Source organism: Apteryx mantelli, chromosome Z (genome assembly GCF_036417845.1).
Source record: "Apteryx mantelli isolate bAptMan1 chromosome Z, bAptMan1.hap1, whole genome shotgun sequence".
Taxonomy (NCBI): domain Eukaryota; kingdom Metazoa; phylum Chordata; class Aves; order Apterygiformes; family Apterygidae; genus Apteryx; species Apteryx mantelli.
The window spans coordinates 84,084,767-84,105,572 of NC_090020.1; the positions used below are offsets into that span (position 1 = coordinate 84,084,767).

Here is a 20,806-nt window from a genome sequence, read left to right on the forward strand (position 1 = left end):
GGAGTGGGCTTACTTTGTTATACTCTGATCCCGTGCGGTCACAGGTAAATAACTCCCCTTTTTTTCTGCTGGTCATAGTGTAAATGCACTACACTGACTGATTAGCTTAGCTTTAAATGGAGTGGGCTGATACGATAGTAGTCTCAGTTCATGCTGGGGCTGTGTGTCCACCCCAGGGGGGCTTGAAGTGGATGCAGCTTGTTGGATTACAGGAGGTCGCAGGTGTGGAGAGACCTTCTGGGGTGTCTTTGCCCTGCTTTCCCCCCCGGCTTGCTGCAGTGGGGCATTGTGGCATTTTGTTTCTTCTGCCTGATATGCTCTGTGTGGCCAGTCGCATATGGACCAGACTGCACTTCTAAGACTGACTTTAAGTACATCTGGTATCACAAGCTCAGGCTTTGTTCCTATCTACTTAGCTTAAACCGGGACTTTTTCTCAATGACTCTGATGCCCTGGATAACTTCCATGAGGAAACAGTGATGCTATGTACCTGCCACAGGAGAAGGTCGGGTTGTGGGGCAATAACGTTGACTTTGAGGCCTTAGCATGCTCCCCTGGAAGTCTTGGGGTTGTTCTCTTGAGAACGTTTGCTTTGCTGAGTGCAAGTTTCCATCGTTGGGATGAGATGTGTACTGATCACGTGGCTCTGAGATGCGGCTGCACAACGCGTGCCTAACGTTTGACACAGGCAAACAGAAGGATCCTCTTGCAGAGGAGATGAAGTCAAGCCAGAGAAGACAGCACTTGGAAGCAAGGGAGGAATAAATACGTAGACAGCCCACCTAGAGCTTTAATGGTGGGGTGCTGCCACGAGATGCATGGCCTTCCCTGGGCGAGCGCTTGAGCCGTGAATCACGATTACCACCCCACGGCAGAGAAGGAGGTGGCCGTGTTGATACAAGAGGAGTTTGCACTGCAGCTTCCTTTTATAGGAAGCATCTCTTTTTCTTAGCAAAACATGGCATGATAAATCCCATATGGCAGAAATGTTTTTAGTGATCTGTCAGAGTAGTTCTGGGGTCTGTCAGAGCTTGCCTCTAAACAACTCGGTGCAGCGCCTGGCTGGCCTGAGGTTTTATGTAGTATTTCGGGGAAGTGCAACTGGCAGGGAGAAAATGCACCCTGTGTAAGGCTTCTGCAAATACGTTAAAAAGTGCTTGACTGCTCTTTGTTCCTTCTGCCCTGCATTTTGATAATGGAGGAACAGCAAATTAACATGGGAACTTTTTCAGCACTTAACTGAAGGATATGGACTGAAGAGGCCTAGATTTTCAAGCTGGGATGTTTCGAGTGAGTCGTTTAAACCCATTTCTAAACATCTGCAGCAAAGTGATTGGAAAGATGGGCTGGACACTTGCCATTATGTTGGGATTTGGTGGTAGTTGATCCTTTTAATAATTGAACTTTGATACAGGTACTTAAATCTTGAGATGTTTGATTCTAAGTAGCTATATTAGGAAATTTTGCCTGGACTCTGTATTTAACACAGATCTTTTCCAGCTGTCTTACTTAAACATTAACGTTAAGTAAGTATCAACTCCTGGCAGTGTAGCTGGGGGGAAAAATCCTTTTCCCAATTGCACTATGTGAGTATGTGCAAACAGCATGATGCTCCTGGTTCTCTTATCTATCCCAGAGTTCTCTAAGAGACATGCCATGTGTGAGAAAGCATTTTAGGCTTTCAGCATGCATCCTATGGAAGCAAAAAAAAATGTCAAAAGCAATCTCTTTTTCTAGTTTCCTTCTCTGCCAAAGCAGTAACAGTACTTACTGACCTTCTTGGGATGTTTTGGCACTTAGCTGGTGATCTTCACTATGTCTTGAATGCAGCCTGCAGTCCTGGTTCTGCTGTTGAATTCACCTAGCCCAAGTAAGAGCAGCCCTACTGCGAATGAATGTGAGGTTACTGTGTCCACACTAGGGCTAAGACTTCTGGGGGAACATTCTGTGTTTTCTTAGCTCTGCTCAAAGTTAACCCTGTTTAAAGTCTTTCATAGCGAATTGCTGCAGAACATTTTCTTCTTTTCTAGGCAAATGATGGTGAGTTACAGGAAGGCACTGGAGAATTGCAGGCATCCCAGAGATGTTAGCCTGCGCCCTCGCTGCAGAGTGGTCATGTTAACACTTGCTTTCCTGAGCCCTCTCTTTTACCACTTCTTAAGTGAGTCAGCTTTGGTGAACACAACATTAGAAGTGAATATCTTGAGTATGGGTCCAAACTTAAGCTAGGCCCAACACCGGCATCATAATTCAAGGAAACTTTGGGTCAAGACAAGCCCGTGAGTGCTGGTGTGAGTGTGGGCAACTGCTCTGCCCTCGAGAGGCTGTCTAGCACAAATCCCCGAGCTTTACCCCAGCTAGGTGAGCTTCATGTATTCTCAAGGCATGCTTGGGAGCAGCAGCTGCTCAGTATATTCCCTGACCTTGGCATTTCTATATGAAAAACAAAGTTGGCATTGGGTTGTGTAACTGTATTTGGTCACGTGCCACTAGTTGATAAGAAATTGGTATTTTTGTTCTCATGGTGCCACACTGGATGCAGTTAGCTTGCCTTTTGTGTACTCGGTGGAAGCTGATGACAGCATTAGCACTATCAGCTGTCACGATGGCTGATACCCTACCAGGCTGGGCCTTGGATACAGCAAGGAAGTGTGCAGTTGTTGCTTTAAGGGTAGGTTGGGGTGTCAGTTTTTCTTGCTGAGATGGAGCAAGAATTGGTGTCAGGAAGATCTCAGTGTGGGCAGCAGTCTTGCTGACAGAGTTGCCATGTCAGCAGTTTCTGGACCAAAAGACCCTGCCCTTCACTTAAGGGAAGGGTTGTTCTAGGGGACTTATCAGGTTGTTCCTCCAGTTTGATACAAATGTGGAGGACTTTTTGGAGGTGGGGGATGTTTTGGGCTTGGCGTCCTGCACGGTGGCCTAGGGCTGCAAAATAGACCAGGCTGTTCTGTAGATGCTGTTTCCACCCTCTGTCTACTGGATGAAGCAAGTGGAGTGTTACCAAACATACAAATGTCATAAAAATGCCCATTCTTACTGAGCTCATTTGCTGATTAAAGGTAAAACTGTATCATTAGAGGACTAAAGGAAGAACCCCATTTAGATCACTTTTTAAAATAGCAGCTATTAACAATAATTATCTATTGCAATAATGTCAGCAATTAATAGGTAATGATAAACAGTTTGCACATCTATAAACTTTTTCTGCTGCTGATTCCGTGTTATGTGGTCATACTAATGAGTGTGACATGGGCTTCGTAGAAAAGATTTGTAAGGTGGTTTTCAGCCTCCTGAAGCGTATAGCCTTTGTGCTTTGACAAAGTAGGCGGGTTTTCTTTGGCGGAAGACGGAGCAGGGAGGAGCAGAGGGAGAAAAATAGAGGTTGGATGTGGACCTCTATTAATTTCCTTATAGGACCATACCTGAGGTCTGGGAATCCTTGGCAGTAAGCCCTATGCTAACTCAAATTCAACGCTCTCCAAAGAGCTCACAAGAACATATGTTTTCATGGGAGGCTGGTTGAAGTGACCCAGCTCTGCTGTGCATACAGGCTTGACCCAAAGGCACCTGATTCAGGGCTGGAGTCATAACCCTTGGACTGGCAAGTGTGATCCACCTTGTCCTCATCTGAGCTTCGGGCTCTGTGCAGTGTCATGTCATTAGATGAAGCAGTGATTCGGGGCAGTCACAGGTGTAGACACGCTGCTGGCCATAGAGCCGTAAGGAAGACTGTTACCAGCTGTTTGCATAGGTATGTTTCTTACCTGTGGTTAGGTTGAGACGTTCTCCTGGTGGCTGTTAGAAGAAAACAAGATATAAAGCAAACAGTGAGATAACAGTTCTCTGGGTCAGCGGATAGTGAACGTCAATTTTGGAAAGGGAGAAAAGGTTTAGCATTAGTCAGACATCAGTGTGGAGAGTAAATCTATGCTGGTGGACTCAAATTGTTCTAGATATAGCTAGCTGCTTCCCCTCATAGTAGAGCAGGCCTGCCCTTGATTTTGTCTCTTACTAAGGAAGAAGAACCACAGCTTGAACTCCAAAATCTTTCTCCTTTGAAGGGACAGACAGTTTGTGTGACTCAGCAGGTGAATTTGGGAATTCTGGCCTTGCACTGTGAAGCCTATTTCCCAGAGAGTTTTTCTTCAAGCATGGAGGTGCTGCTGCTGGCACAAGTGAAACCCATAATGCCCTGGATCAGGGAACCAGCAAATGCACCTGTGTAAACCTGTGACTGTTCTGGTTTTCCTTTTGGGATGTCAAGCATATTTAGGGTGCATGCATTTCACACTTGGTAGAATGAGGCAAAGCACAGAAATCAATAGGTATCAGCTGAAAAGGCCCTACTTTGCAAAGGTGCTAGAGGATGGAGATTGGTGACCAAAGCAACCCTCGCCTGAGCATGTTTCTGGAAGTGCTGGGGCATCTTTGGACAGGTTGGTGGAAGTGGGGAAGACAGTTGCACAATAACTGTGAGAGACTCTTCTAACAGGGAGACACTGCTCAGAATGAAGTATGAAGCTGAAAATGGAAAAAGTAGACTAAGAGAGCGGATGAGGCTTGTGGGCTGTGATAAAGTGCTTGAACATCTCCTAGAATCATAAAACTATTCAGGTTGGAAGAGACTTTAGGAGATCTCTAGTCCAGCTCCTTGCTCAAAACCAGGTTGACACTGAATCCGGATATTACCCCTTATCTGTAGTGGTCAGGCAGGTGTGGTCCTAACCAAGTAACCCAGCTGTAGGAAGAGAGTGCCATCAGAATGTGAATTCAGAAGGGTGTATGTTTGGCAGTACTTGCATAGACACGTTGGTCTTCCAGTTTGAGTTTTTCAGTCCCCCAGGCAATGCACAAGGGTTGAGGGGGAAATCTCAGCATCTCAAGCCGATTCTGTGCTTGTTCTCTCTCTGTTGAAGCACTAGATTTGGTGGCAGTGACGTATCAGTTGTGGATCCAGTATCGTAAGTAGGTTACAGAGCTATCACTGGAATAACCACGTTGGGTTGTTGGTCTCTGTGTCATTACATGATTCACACTGACTCTGTGCAGACTAAGCATATAAAAGAGATTACATGCTGCGAGATGCTAGTCTTTTATCTTATTATGAGAGCTAGTTGTCAACCAACTTACTACCCAGGCTTTCTGCTGTCAGTGTCCATTCATCTGCTCTAAGGGTGTTTGTGTAAAATGACAATCCTGTACCACGCGGATGTGATAACTCATCACTCCTTAAGCATGGGGTAATTTTCTTTCTGCTAAGTGTTTTTTTCCAGTTTCCTTCAGAGACAGATGAAGGTACTGGAACTTGACTTGGTTTTTGGCCGAAAGAGTATCTTCCTAAGGACCTAGAAACATCCCAAACTTGTGATTTGCGTTTGCTGAATTTCATGACTTTGGACAAACGAATTCCCACATTAGCTTGTCTTCCCTTTCAAGCCGCAGTCTGTCATGTTGCTGGTCAGCAAAGTGCTGGCATGTCATGGGGCTGATCCCCCCCCCACCAAAGAGTGGGGTGCTATATGTTAGCTCTTGCTCTGCTTTATTCTACATAGTTCGTGTATTTTATGTCTCAGTCACATATCGAGATCTTCCCTTGGCTTCATTTCCACCAGTGTCATTTACGCAAGGCGAAAAACCCTCTGGCATTCATGTGGCCCCAGAGGGTGGAAGATACCCTCCAGCTGGGCCTGCCGAGCCCCCACCGCAAGCTATGGCTTGGCTCGGAAACGATGCCGTTATATCACAGCACCTGTATCAGCTGTTCCCTCCTGCATGTTGCCACCGATTTATCATCTCCGCACAATTTCATGCCCTTGAGGACACATGTTCTGGCCACCTATTTTCCCAGCTGAGGGTTCAACTCTATTTTTTTTAAAAGCACTTTCTATTTAATAATTGGTGCTTTCCGTTCCATAATTGGCACTAATTAGCCAGAGGGTGAGAAGCATGCCCTCCCCTAGGGCATGATCTCTGGGGGTCCTTTCTTTCTTTCTTTCTTTCTTTTTTTCTACCTTTCTTTTTTTTCCTTTCTTTTTAACATGCCACACAATTTTGTTCAGGAGCTAATGTGTGATATTGATCTACATAATGAGCCTTTTTGACAGTCTGGGCACATTTGGGAATAATTCTGCGAGCATATGAAATCCTTAGGCCAGAACTGCTCGTTCTAAGCTGCTTCCAAATGTAGCCTCAATTGTTCAGAAGTGACAGATGAGCAATAGTTCAGGAGCTGGAAATTACATGAGTTGGGAACAGATTTTTCTTCTTCCTTTCCGGATGATACGTGACTCATTTAGGATTTGCTTGATGATTTTCTACTTGTCTCAAAACAGACTGTAAACACCAGTTTCCAGTGAAGAGGGCGAGGGATGAAACCTTCATGGCCTGCAACGTGGTAGGAACTCCCATTTCTTCTCCCAGGGATAAATGGGATGTTTTCTGTGTTTATTCCTTTTCAGGATCCTGGTGAGATTCTAAGCTCTCTGATTTCTTGTGGCAGAGGCTTTATACCATATAGAAAATAGTAATTTTGATGGCCTTTCTTGTCTTTTGGTTTCACTGCCCACCTTCCCCCTTAGCCAGGGGAGTTGAGGGCTGTGTTGTCCAAAGATCCCTGCCGTTTTTACAGTCTTGACTACCCGCCAGCCAGGAAGTTCTGTGCCTGCTGCTGGGGTTGTGGTGTTTGGGGGAACTAAACGTGCTTGCTGTGAAGAGATTTGTGTTCTGGGGTTGTCATGTGTATTTTGCAGCATGTAGTGATCTGTAGGAATTGTCGCCTCTCCTCGTGCTGTTTCCGTTTTTAATTTGTGAAGGCTGCCCAGAGCCTTGGAGCCGAGAGGCACAGAACATGCCGTATGACTAGCAAGGAGCTTGCAGCTATATGAGCTTATGCTGTGATTCCAGCCAGCGTTTGCAAACCGAGCGACTTGTGCTGTGGTCAGTAGCTCTTTAAGAGACCTCCCAGGAAATCCTGAGTGCTGGCAGCGATAACATGTGCTCAACGTGAAGCTCTCCTCCCTCCAGCAACCTGCCTGTCATAGCAGCTGCAATGGTTCTGTGCGCTTGATTTGAGCACGCACATGAAATCTGGTGCATCCCGAGAGCCTCAGGTTTATTGTATGAGCACTGAGCAGTGATTCAGCATTTGTACAGTAAGTCCTCAGGCAGAAAGTAGCTTGGCCTTGTGCTTTGAAATTTGTGTAAACCCATGTCTTGCTTAGAAAAACATCCATGGCCATTTTCACAAGGGTGAAGGTGTCTTGGTGTCATGAGGTTCGTGAGGTGTGAAGGTGTCTTCAGGAGACTGCATGAGTATCTTTCCGTGCCTTTTCTGTACCTATGGAACATGCCTTTTATTTCTTTCCCTAGTAAAGGCATGGTTTGGTAAGCAGCTGCCCTGTTCCGTGCCGGAGAAGTGATGTTTCAGTGACATTCAGGGAATGTCCTATATGTTGGTAGGGAGCAAAGTTGACTGCCTTTGCAAAGGAGCTTTATGGTATTCTGGGATCGGTGCACTAGTGGTGCATATAGGAGCATCAGCTTGAACATCATTAGAGCTGCCCTTACTAATAATACTGCATTTGAGGTTTCATCAGCTTTTCTTCATTTAGAGGCACAATTTTCAATTGATTTGGATGGCAACTGTTGAATTCCTTATGTGTTTATTCACTAGTTAAAGGACAACTGCAGGATTTGCTAAAGACTCTCATTGCCTGTTCAGATCAGAAGAGATGAAAATGGTTTGAGTTCAGTCTCTTATCTCACTTAAAGTCAAGTATAAGAGTGTGTGTGTTTGGGGGGGGCTGTGTTCACATGGGTTGGCCTTGGGAAGAGAGGATGGGATTATTGGTAGGCATGTAGATAGGGTCTGGTTTTGTTTTGCAGCAGAACTCTTAATTCCGTGATGATCTGCACACTGAATAAGACTATCCTAATAGGGTTTGTAACATAAGCCCCTGGATAATGGCTTCTTACTCTGCTAGCAATAATCTACATGTACATATTTAACCCTTCCTGTCTAAATAGCACCAGAGGACCAACTGTTTCAGCTTCCAGAACAGATATCTAATGGTTATCATTATCTAAATTGTGTTTCGGATAGGATCCATGCAGGTGAGGAGCTCAAATATGCCTCATTCCCACTTCAGGTGCAAAAGCTGGTTCCACGCTACATCTGAGTACAACTCGAGTACGTCCCTACTCATGGGGTGCACGGGATGGGCAAGTGTCTGGTGTGGGGGTCTTCGGTGTACTGGAAGAACAAAAGAGTGACCTGGGTCAGACCAAGAATCCTATCTATCTATATAATGTATGTCCTATTTTATATAGCAATATTTCCCCAATATATTAGCCCTGCTTCCAGGACTCAGTCTTCCTAAGCCAGAGTTGGTATCTTTGTGTTTACAGATGTCAGCCCCATGGAGCTGTTACATGACCAGTGTCAGGCAGATCAGTTGCTGAGAAAACTCCTTAGAAAACTGCAGAATTAAGGGTAGGGAATAACCTGCACGACCTTTGGAAATCTCCCCAGCCTGTGACTTGCAGTGCACACGCTGGGTCATCTGAGATAGCTGTGCTCCTGGACTAGAAACTGGAGGCCCTGTATACCCTGGGCTCTCTAGATGATTAGGTAGCTGAATGAAGCCCTGAGACCTGATGATCTAATTTGGTATCTGCATCTGTTTGTATTTGCACAGCCTTCTTTCCTTTCTCTGCTCTGTATTTTGGCTATAGCAGTCAAGAATATGTTTTAAATCCGCATACAGAACATTTAGTGATTCACTCGTGGTCTCTATCTAAAGGTTCAGCATCTTGGCTGAGGTATCCATGAGATTCCTAGAATAAGTCATGGAAGATTTTCACTTCCTGAGGATACCTTATGTTAAAACCATCATAAAGTCCCGATGTCTTCTGTAGAGCATTTCACCTTTAGATCTTGCGCTAGCTTGCTAATGAGGTCGTCAAGGGTTTTATCCACCAAGAAGCACCCTTGTGGTTGGGTGGACGCCTGAGGTTAGGTGGGAAGGTGGTGTGAGCCTCCAGGCCAGTCCTGTTTGGTTTGCTCTGGCAGCAGGGAGACTGGGGAAACGAAGGAGCTGCTCGATCCACAGCTCTCTGCGGAGAGGCAGCTCAGCAGACACGGATGTGATCTGGGAGCAGAAGTGCCAAAGTCTGGTCGAAACAAACCTGGATTTGTGCCCTTTGCAACGGCAGGGTGGTGTCTCCAGGTGCAGGGGGGCCTGCCCTGCTCTGGCTGAGCCTGCGGACAAAGCTGTTGCCACCAACGAAAGTGGCAGGTTGTATGTAAGGGATTTGTACTTCCTTTCCTTGCAGAGATACTGTTACTGCGATGGGCCTCAAGGTCTCTGCTAGGCATTAAGGTCAGCCTGAGAATACCATGATTCAGACATGCGTGGTTTCTTCCACGGTTTCCAGCCAACTGGCCGACATAGAAAATGTTTTGTTGCTTTGCAGGGTTTTTCTCTTTTTCTCTCTTTCTAATACGTTTTTAACAACCAGAGGTTTTAAAAATAGATTCTGGTGTGATCCCTGGTTCCACTCCACATGCAAACCTCCTCCCTGAACCCTAACATTCACGGTGTTGACTCAACATCTTGTTTACTGCAGTGGTCCTAGAGATGCCTTTCAGTTATTATCCTCTTCCTCACATCCCATCTGTCCTCCCCAGCCTCAACCTGAAACTTATAACCCTGCTGCTTTGGGGGCAGCTGATCTCATGGGCAAATATATGCTGTATTAGTTTTTTTCTCTTGTGCTTTCAGTAGCTTTGGTTTTAAGGAGGAGGATAAGCAAAGTCCGTAGACGGAAGAGTGTTACCATTGTAATGGACCTTTTTATGCTCATGTGCATTCTTCATGGAGCTCAAATGCAATCAATATTGTACAGTCAGTATGGATGGTCACTCTGCAAAGGTGTGACAAGGTCGTTCTGCCAATCTGAGACAGGAGAGATGGCACTGGAGCATACGTCAGCTGTGGTCAAAAAATCCTTGTTTCGTGTTGGTCCAGGGCTACACGCAGCAGTTTCTGAATGGAGTCGCTCTTAGAGCCTGGTCCTATGTTCTTATGTTATTCTCACCATAAGGTATTGCAAAGGAAATGCCCTCATAGTTATTGCAAGATACAGCGCTTGTATTCCGGTCATTTGTTTGAAGTGTTGTTGGAAACACAGGAGCACAGCAAAAAGCATCCTGCCAGCAGTAACCGATAGACTTTGGCTGCTCTTTTTCTAACCTGGCATCTTTTTATACTTAGTGGATTTGTAGAAAGTAAAAATAGATGCTCGTGATTATCCCTTAAGGAAGACTGGGGTGTCTGTGTGGGTGTGTGAGAGAGAGGCGTTGCTCTGGAGACTTGACATTTTAGAGGATGAGGAATTAATTTCTGTCTTTTTTTTCTTTCTCAGGCCCCCTCCGTTCTCAGTTTCTTACCTGGAGTGATGGAAAACTCGTCCGTGGCATCTGCCTCCTCCGAGGCAGGGAGTAGCCGTTCTCAGGAAATTGAGGAGCTGGAGAGGTTCATTGACAGCTACGTCCTGGAGTACCAAGTCCAAGGCTTGCTGACCGATAAAACGGAGGGGGACGGAGAGAGCGAGAAGACGCAGTCCAACGTCTCACAGGTTAGTGAAGGATGCAATTTAAAACAGGGTGCAAAACGAGGGGACTGGGGTTATAGGGAAGCCGGTGATTTGTGCAAACAGCTTGTTGCCCCTGTTAGGGAAGCAGGTTCAGCTAAAGCAACTTTGCATGAAGCAGGGCAGAATAGCATATTGGATTTTGGGCAGCTTTCTTGTTCAGCCAAATATGAGGACTCCAAGTGGTTAGTAAAGACCTCCTGCCAGCCGCATTTGATTTTTCCGTTAAGTAGTCTAAAGATGTGCGCTGAAGTTTTGACTTCTCCGGGATTCCTGTTTCAAATAAAGGAAAATACTGCGTGGCTGTAATGCATGGCTGTCCCACGCTTTCCTCCCAAGGGTGCATGGTAACGGCCAGGAGTGCATGTGCAAGTGCCATCGGATGCAGGAGGGGGGCCAAGAGAGCAGAACCCCTCTCTTTGCCTCTGGTCAATCCAGTGCTTCACCAGAAAAATGCCGGAAGACTGTTTTGCCTGGCTCGGGATGAGTTGCAGGGACTCTCCCGAGGAATATTCAGTACCGAGAAGTGCTTCTGCAGTCCTAGATGCCTGTACTGCTTCCATCCATACGCAGAGGTCTTCAGGGATTTTAATGAAAAGACTGAATGAGTAAAAGCAGTCAAAAGCCCCAAATGCTCCCTAACAGAGTTTAACTGCTGCGCGTTTCGATATGTATAATAACCTGTTTGCTTACTTCATAATTGTTATGTCAGAGGAGAAAATTGCTCTGTTGCGGAGGATGTGAATACCAAGCAAACAGAGGGATCGCTTAGGGAAGATGTGGTTTGGTGCTGTCATTAGAAGCAGATCCAGCTGGGATCATGTCATTTTTAAAACGGGCATTTGAGGTCCAATGCAAGGAGAGATTTAATCTGCTGAACTGTTGTTGGTCTGAGGGAAATCCTGGGAATCTGGTGCCATGGGTGCCAGACACTTGCCAAAGATGCGAACTGTCAAACTGAAGCCTAGAGAAGGAAGTCTGTCCAGGGCGAGCTGTGAGCGCCAGTCCATGCCGTTTCATAGATTTGGAGCCTGACCTTAGGCTGCCTTGACCTTCCCGTTATAGCGTGAGGCTAACAGAGGTGCTTTCCTACCTTGCAGGAGTCTTGGTAGAGTAAAATACTCAGATTACAGAACACTGGCACACTGGTTATGGGGACCAAATAATAATAAAAAAGGCCTTTGCCTGAAAGATCGTAAGACCAAGGGTATGGCCATCACTAGGTATCTGAAACTGGAAATGCATCTGAGCTGCACCAGGCACTGCTGTAACCTCGGCAGTGGAGCAGGGACTGTGTCGTGTCAGGTCCTTCACAAGCACCGGTGAAAGACTGATCCCCTGCAAGGGAACCCTTTCCTGGGGGCTTCCCAAGCCCTGACCATGGCTGGGATGTGGACGATGCTCAGCTGTCACGTCTCAAACCTGGGTCCTTGGACAGGTACGGCGGGCCCTGGGGGAAGCTGTCCAGGGACGCGGGCGTCACACGGGTTCACAGGGCTGTTTCCTGGCCAACGCGGGCTGAAGGTATGTGGAAAACATGTGCTTGGGTCCCAAAGGCCCCGAGTCCCTGCCGGCCTCGACACAGGCTGAGTAACGGCGGATCAGTGCTGCCGAGTCCCTCCCTCCCTCTCTGTGGCACTTGGCTAATGAAGCAATATCCATTAAGCCTTGTCAGTGCTTCTGAAAAAGCACGGGAGGTTTTTAATAATGGATGGGATACCAGTTCCTGGGGGAGAAGTGAATCATTTCCCTTTGCCCAGGGATTCGGTCCAGAGGGGGCTCAGGCTGGGGCTTTGTAACACTTTTTAATCATCAAATGCTGGCTGGCTAATTAGGCTGTGGCGGCAAAGCCTGGTCTGTAAGCAGCTCGCGAGGTGGGGGGAAGGAGATGGGGAGAAGGAGCCGGTCTGCAGGAGGAGAGCGGAGCTGCCCTGGGAGCCGTTCCCAAGCCGGACTTGTGAATGCAGTGGCCGCACATGGGATCTGTGGCCTTGGCATGCCGGTATTCCTTGGGCCGTTGCTCCAGAGTCATCTGCGCTGCCTCCGTAGCTCCTTTGGCGATCGCGTGCGACCTGGGCCGAGCACGGACGCGCAGTCACGTCCCCATCCGATCAGCCTCAACTCGCAAAGCAGAGTTTCGGCTGCCTTTATGCCGCTGCGAGGGCCGGGCGAGACCTCCGCTAGCCCAAAGCCGGGGCAGCGCGATCGCTGGGCATCCCTGCAGCAAGCCTGCCCAGCCGCAGGTAACCCAGCAAGAAAACCTTAGCAGAGAGCTTTTACACCCAATCAGTACTTATCACCTCGTTGCCATGGCTTCGTCGGTGCAGTGCTAGGATCCCTCAAGATGGATCGGCTCTGTTGCGAAGCCAGCGGTTCGTGTTGGCGATGGGAGCAGAGCTGGGTAAACCCCATCAGGGCAATGGCTGGACGGCTTCGTTTTTTTGCATAGACCTTCCTAGCTTGTTTCTGAAATTTCTGGGTGATGAATGATGCCAAAAATCCATGCTCTTTCCATACAGGCTGCAAGCCAGCTGAAAACTTCACGGTACGAAGGCGGCGCTTGCAGTTTGTGAAAAACATGTAGCATTGTGCAGCAGGAAGCGCAGAATTCCGGTTTCTTGGGTTTTTTTGTTGTTGCAGGTTTTCTTTCTCATTTCACGCTCCGGTCTATTGATTGGCTGCCGCTGTTTCACCTGTAAATTGGGAGCAGCGGTCGGCATAGTGAGTGAAAGCCTCTTTTCCGTGAACTCCAGGAAGGGTTCGATTCTCCCTTTCACCGCACCGTATTTCCAAGTGCGATTGCACTGGAGATCATAAAAGCAAATGTCCCGTAGTCTGTCAGAGAGAAATTTGCTTGAGAGAGAGATATGAAGGATCCACTCCTTATCTGATGTAAGTAGCACTTATCTGATTTATCTGAGCTATGCAGGTTTGCTATAGCTGAGGATCTGATCCAGAGCTTTGGACCCTTTAAATATGAGCTCTGCCTGAAGAAATTAACGCTAAAAGGAACCTTTTTTAAGAATAGAGTTTGCTGAAAAGAGGTCTTTACAAATTGAGGATCAAAGCCATTAGAAGCAGGAGAAAATACGTTTAAAAATCAAGTGATTCGGAGTACTTCATAGTGCATTTTTTAACTTAAGGCTGGAAAATGACTGTGTTTGAAGTGATGCTTTGGAGGGGCTTCAGGTCAAACAGGCAAGTACCGCTTGCTTTAATGTGCCAAGTTTAGAAATGCTATTGAATTAGGAATAAATTAGTAGTCAAAGTCTTACAACCACTTCACGGCTCAGAAGAGGCTTAATTCTGGATGGTGCAAGAATACTCATCCCGATTCCCCTTTTCCATTAAGGAAAGGATAAATGAAATCTGGTGTTCACTGCAAACTTATCCCGCTGACCCGAGTGCAGTCAGCAAAGGGCAGTCTGCCCAAACCGCTGCCACCAGCCCTGGGCTCCCTCCGGTATCTCCGGGGCAAAAGCTGTTAATTCTCATGACAGCCCATTTACAATTTTTCCATTAAGATCCCCGGTTGCAACAACTAAATCCACCTTCCGTTTGTGGAAATGGAATTTTAACTTTGCCTTTTCAAAGGGAGCTGCTGGATTTCTTTACATCAATTCTAGGGACAGAGTCTCTGAAATAAAACCTGAGTGTCTTGGGAGGGAAAAAAAGAAAGACTAATAATGAAAGAGCTGAACAGCCAGCCTTTTAATTAAACCACTTGTAAAGGCATCTCAAATTAAGCAGCTAAATGTGGTTATACCCCACATTGTTGGTGTCTACTTGGAAGTGGGAATTTTATGTGAAACTCCAGCAAAATGCAGCATTTAATATATTTTAGGGCTGCACATGGGGCAAGAAGTGAGGCAGAGATGTTACATATGTCGTCTGCATTCATCAAGTTGTCTTAAGGGATGCCTTAAGAAGGATATATACTTGTGTTCCTACCTCTTACCCCAAGTTTGCATAAGAAATGATCAGAAATCATGTATTTCTGGTTTTCTTTTTCTGATCGCTTCTTATTAAAGCAAAAAATAAACGTGCACGTATCCTGCCGCTCGCTGGAATGGCTGTGCCGGAAGCTGGCGCAGGCTCATGAATTGATTTGCCAGCCTGATTGAAGGTAACACGTTTGCTTTTAATGAGAGCTGGAGGAAGAAGGATGATTTTATGGTTGAGGCACTGGACTGAGACAAAGAAAATTGTTTTTAACTGCAAGGTTCTGCCAGCAACTTAATCTTTAACTTTGGGCAAGTTACTTAATCTCTCTGTGGCTCGCTTCCTTGTGGCTATAATAATGCTTTCGCTGTCTGAGAGAGGATAAATCCACTCAACCCTGTATACGCGATGCTCAGCCGGTACAGCATCCCGGAATAACTGCTGCCCTGAGAAAGGAAGGGCATATTAAATAGTCCTGTACACTGCAAGCCACTTGCAGGGAAATTAAGTCTATAGCTAATCTAATGAAGGTAAAGTACAGGCATTCCCATCACATGGGTATCTCGAACCATGCTCCCATCAGAAGAGAGAGTCAAGTCGGAGGAAAAATACACTTTCCTCTCAATTCTGTGCGGCAGTGGGGGCTATTAACGTAACGGGTGAGCCGCTCCTGTTTGTGGAGAAGCTCTCAGTTGGTTGCTGTTTATATGGAATCGATTTTTCCATTTTTTCTCGGCGCCTCGGCCTTTGTAATGTCGCCCAAGCAGTGACTCTCTCTGCAACGTTTACTCAGTCAAGCAGTTCCGGGGCAAAAAGACTCAGAAAAGGGACTGGTTGAAAATGTTCAGTCTCAGCTTTGGGGGGAACAAAAAATTGACTTTGGATTAGATGGTATCTTTCATGTTTGTGTTGTGAAAAAGACTTGGTTGGTTTTTTTTCAGCATGATGTATTGCGTCTTTTCTTTGGAAAAAAATCCCCAAATGACCCCAAACAGAGTTATTTTGGTGCAAGCAGCTTGCTATCAAACTTTGGAAGAAGTCGTAGGTTGTTTTCCACAGTTGCTGTCCTCTTCAATGTGCTGTGCTGCCCTGCGGGGCTCAACAGCTTATGGTCCTGTAGAGCCAGAAAGTCCCACGACGTTCGCTTCCTTCATCGTGAAGGAAAGCCAGTGTGAGCTGGAGAGATGTAATCAAAACGGGCAGAATGTGCAGTTTGGGGCTATGATTTTTGCTTTGTTAAAAAAATAAAACATTTCTGTGGAAATGACTTTTCTATCCTTAGTAAAATTATCTGTAGGTGCTTAGCTGTAGAGATGGGGAGGATGTGCGCCCTTGCCTGTTCTGCTGCACGATCCTATGTGGTCGAATTGAACTGATACTATGGCAGCTCAGGACTCATATCTGTTATTAAACTAAGCAGGGTGGGGAGAAGGAGAAACTGTGCAGGACTCCATGCGAAACAGTAATCAAGTCAAGCTGGGTCTGGGACATACCGAGTTGGCCGTGCCATCCCTAATATATTAAAAATACTATTGGAGTCTGCAAGGAAGTGCCGGGGATGTTTGTATAACAAAGTTTCCTTAGGATGTCTGCTCCTCCGGGCATAAAAGACCCACCATTGTTGGTGGCGTGCTGGGCAGCTTCTCCCCAGACGTGTCCGTGTTGACATGGGAAGTTTTCAATGGTGACAGCTTCTTTTTCAATTTCTTGCAATTGTTCGTGACTCTTCCCTCTCACCACCATTTGGACCATTTGGGGGCCAAAGCCTTTGAGGTCCTCCCTCCTTTCCCGTGGGGGCCCTGTACAGTGATTCCCGTGGCATCGGAGAGCGGCCGGCTGGTGTTTGCTGTGTGCTGTGGACTGACTCAGCAGTCTCCCCGACCCAGCTATTATTTTACACAATGCCTTTCTATCCCTTTTGCAGTGGACGGCGGACTGTAGTGAGCAGCTTGATGGCAGCTGTTCCCCATCGAGAGGGAAGGGCTCGTCGTCTCACGAACACAATCAGGTAGGGGTTGTGTTTAGCTCTTCCTCACCAAAGCCTTGCTTTTGTTTCCTTGCTGTGTCATCCAGGAGCACGGAGGCTTTCTGTGCTGTCAGCATTCCCTCCCCCAGGGACAGAGACCTGCTGGGCATTGCAGTGATTCCTTCTCAAGGAGGCTGAGCAGGGATATTTAGGCTTAGTGAAAAACAAGCGTGGAAATTCTTGATTTGCCCTCTTGAGAAGCAGGACTTTTGGGCTGTAATGGCTTGGACATGGCTGCGCTTTCATCTTTTTGCTTTTGTGCACCCTTTTTTTTGTGGTTTTGTACCACTTAGCCTTTGTTTATCAATATTTCATCAAGCCCCAACAGGAAACTTCTCTAGATTTCTAGTGCTCCAAGTGCTAGCAAAGAGAGAGGAGAAATATTTACTGAGCTACCAAACCCATTTCAGAGCTGAGGAGCGTTGCTTGGTGCGAAGGGAAGCTGGGGCGCAAGGAGCAGGTCCATCCTGAGTTCACGTTCTGCTTCATTGCCCTTCTTGAGTCGCAGTCCGATGCAAGTGCGCAGCAAGAGACCTTGTCCCTTCGGTCTGTCATGGAAAGCTCACCCCCACTGAAACCATGGGAGATGAAGAACTTCCCAGCATGCACATCGCTTTGACCAGAAGCTTATTTCTCTGTAATAAAGGAACGGAAATGCAGAGTGTTCCATTTATTCCTGAAGAGCTGCTTATTACAACCTGTGTGAGGGAGCAATTTGAAGCATCAAAGCTGAGTTGGAAGCATGAGACATAACTGAGATAAGGGAGCTTTGTGTAGCTACACGTCGAAGTTACGTGCCTGCTGGGTTATTAACTGCAACACAAGGGTGTTGTTGCAGGCAAGAGGATTAAATAGCTGAGAGGGCTAGCTGAGAGAAGATGCAAAATTGCAAATCCTGAGAGCCTGTGTTGTGCTTGCAATGATAGCCCTAGTGGAAGCTTAAGTGTGAATTGTTTTTGGTAATTGCATGTAGTGCAAACAGCAATGAAGAGTATCTACCAAGCACTCCTGGCATCACTGGAGATGGATTTCTGTTGCCTTCTCTTAACTGCACTCTGTCCACGTCAGCTGCTGCCTCTGAACCTGAAAAGCAGGTTGTCTGTGTGAGATGCATCGCAGGACTTGAAGAATTTAAGCTAGAGCATGTCACAAAACAAGCGAGGAGAGTAAAAACCTGTAGGATAAGACCAACTTTCTTAATTCCTAATTGTGGGGCTGTTTCTCTGTCAGGGATTAGCTGGTGGGTCCTGTGGTATGGACTGGAGTGTCCTGGCTTGTGAGTCTTGAGGTCTGGTCCCGGGATGCTCCTGGGCTCTGTTTCCTGCTCCAGGGAGGTGACCATGGATGAGCTGAAACACAGAGACGCTAACAAAGCCCCTTCCATCAAGGACAAGGAAGGTGGGAAGAAAGCCACAGCTGAGTGATGGGTGTGATGAAGACTGAAGGAGGAACTGCAGTCATGAAAGAGAAAGCAAGGAGATGTGAGAGCATGTGGGGAGCACTAGTAAATCTGTTCAGAGAGAGGGGAAGGGAGAGATTGTAGAAAGGAGTAAATAAGGACAAAGTGAACTTGTTCCCGTTAAAATTTCTTGCTGCACTGAGAATGTAAAGTAATGTTTGCAGGTGCAGTTTCCGCAGTCACTGGGTGTATCTCCTAGGGAAGATGGTTAAGGCAAGTGATTTCCGTACTCTTTTCCTGCTTGTTCTCCTCCAATTTTCGGTCTCATGCATGGGATCTCATGCAAAAAAGTCTGAGAGCCATTCCCCAAAGAGCAAGCAGAGAGCCTGGGTGTGTGGGAACATGCAGCTTCAGAACAGTCTGTATCCAATTTCCATGCCCCGTTCCAGGCACAGCTTTTCCCGAGCAGAACAGATTCCTGTCCAAGCGAACTGCACTGAAAGTTGCTCACCTGTGGGACAGAAATTCACATTTCTCTTCCATGCTATGTACCTTAATATAAGGGAGCTGAGAGCACTCAGGAAAGGAAGATATATTTTTATATACAAACACCTCTGCATAATGGAGACAAAACCCAGAGATCTTGTCACCTTGGAGGATGCACGTTGCACAAAGACGCTGCTTCAGATGAGCCTCCGAAGGTGGCAAGCATAATTGCGGATTCAATTTATTACGGCTTTGATCTGCCGTCTTCCGGCCACTCTGAAATATTCAGCAGCAAATCCTCAGTGCGGTTCCCTCCCCCCAGTCCGTGTCGCCTCCTGCATGCTAACTCAGCCGGCTGCTTGAAATTCAGATCGGAGACTTGTGGTTTCCGTTAAGCCTCCGTGGGTCGCTCAGGATATTAGCAGGATTGTTTTTTTTCCTATTGAAGAATGTCTCAGGTTAGTCTCCCGAGTCCGAAGCAGCCAAGCGGCAATTGGCTTGCCGGGCTCAGCTGATGTGCTGACACGAAGGTCTCCCGGCGGATTTATGCCGCGGGAGGAGGCAGAGGTCAAGCATCAGTGATGCATTTCTGACTCAGATCGGCGCAGCCCTGACATCTTTCATCTGCCTTGTGCCTTGGTCTTTTTTTATTCCATTTTGTTTTTTTTTCCTGGCTGTTGAGCCTTTTTGATCTCCTCCAATGGGGAGCTTGTTTTGTATATACAAATAACATTCACATATGTCCAAGCTGTGCTTTCTGATCTGTTTTCCCAGCGTTTGGGTTCTCTCCCAGCCTGCAGCAGAGCTAATAATTAGCTCTCTCCATGTTCGGCTTCCTTGAACAGCGAGTTACAAATTTTCCTTGGCACCAAAGAGGAGCTGCAAGCTATTGTTCTTCTGCCCAGTCAACGCTTTGCTTTCTCTTACTGATGTATAACTGAAACACTGCTGGGGAGAATTAGGTTCCGTTTATTATTGTTTCTGGCCGTTGCTTTTCAACCGGTAGCTTTAAACATAAAAAATAATTCATTAATAAGGTATTTGTCTTAAATGTAAATTATCAGTCGCTGTTCAAACCTGCTAGGGAAAAAAGGTGGGGGTTATTTCCCAAGGGATGTTATTAAGTTTTTTTGTCACAATTTTTAATGGATTTTGGGAGGTTTTGTTGGAAAAAGGAATTTTCAGTTTTCATATTTTATTTCCTGTTGAAATTTCTATATTGCCAGTTGCGCAAGAAGCACCAGTTTAGCTGAGAAATACTTGGATGTAAAATTTTTACTGACTTCAGCTACTATGAAAACATGGGTTACATATCTCTGTCTGCAGTGACCATGATATTCCTCGCACTGGAGATGGGGAAGGGCATCTTCTGTGGAGAGCTGTGAGAGTCCTTCCATTTAGGATGGAGACACGTGAAATCATGAATGTTGAGGGAGAAGGGAAATAGGGAGTGACTGTCGTTTCTTGCAATACAAGAATTGGGGCATACGCCATGGAATTGCCTAGTTAAGGCAAATGAAAGGAAAGTTTTTCTTTTCCCAGCAGTGTAGAGGTGCATTATGTATTTATATAGGTATTTATATATATTTATAATGTGTATGTGTATAAACATCCACAAGATGTTGTGCAAGCGGATTCACAAGGGGATGAGAGGAGTTCCAGGATAATGTGCCCATTTATGGGTAATAATATGTCCTGATGCAACCTCCAGTCCAGGGTGTTGCTATATTGCTGTTTTTCTGTAGCTCTCAGGGTGTCTCCAGGAAAGATCACCCCATACTTGCCGCGTTTCTTACGCTCCTTGGTTAGATATCTGCTATTAGCCACTGTGAGAGACTGTATTGGGGTCAGTGCCCATAGGGCAACGCTCAGCAGTTTGGGCAGCCTGTGCAAAGTAGTTGTTCATAAATGGAGAAAACTTCCCCTGGAAACCTTTTATTCTCATCTTTCCCGTTTTGTGGGCAGGCGACTAGTAAAAGGCGGTTTGTGGGGAAGAAAGGATCAAACTGCCTTACTTATGGTCATGGAAGATCTCATGACATACATTTCATGAGCTCTCGGTTTGCTGAGAAAATCCCAATCATATATAATTGCATTCTGCTCATCTGAAATTCTCCTTGTTTCTCAGTGTGAGCAGTAATGTCTTTCGTTTGCTGCATAACATTGCTGTGCTCTGCTAAGCCTCCCTGCATTTGAGTGGTGGGCTGAGCGCTCCCCTTAAAGTGTATTAGTGTGATGTGAGCCTCTGGGGTGAAAACCGCTCCCATTGATGCGTGTAAGATACTGTCTGTGCACCATAA

General features: G+C 46.4%; 1 protein-coding gene across 1 annotated transcript in view; it reads left to right on the top strand.

The window, feature by feature from the left end:
* Positions 1-20,806, top strand: part of CTIF (cap binding complex dependent translation initiation factor) — a 207,081-nt gene that overhangs the window by 40,009 nt on the left and 146,266 nt on the right. The window contains exons 2-3 of the mRNA XM_067316080.1: positions 10,426-10,638; positions 16,520-16,603. Coding sequence (XP_067172181.1) covers positions 10,459-10,638; positions 16,520-16,603 — 264 coding nt within the window. The 5' untranslated portion in view covers positions 10,426-10,458. The remainder of the gene's footprint in view (positions 1-10,425; positions 10,639-16,519; positions 16,604-20,806) is intronic.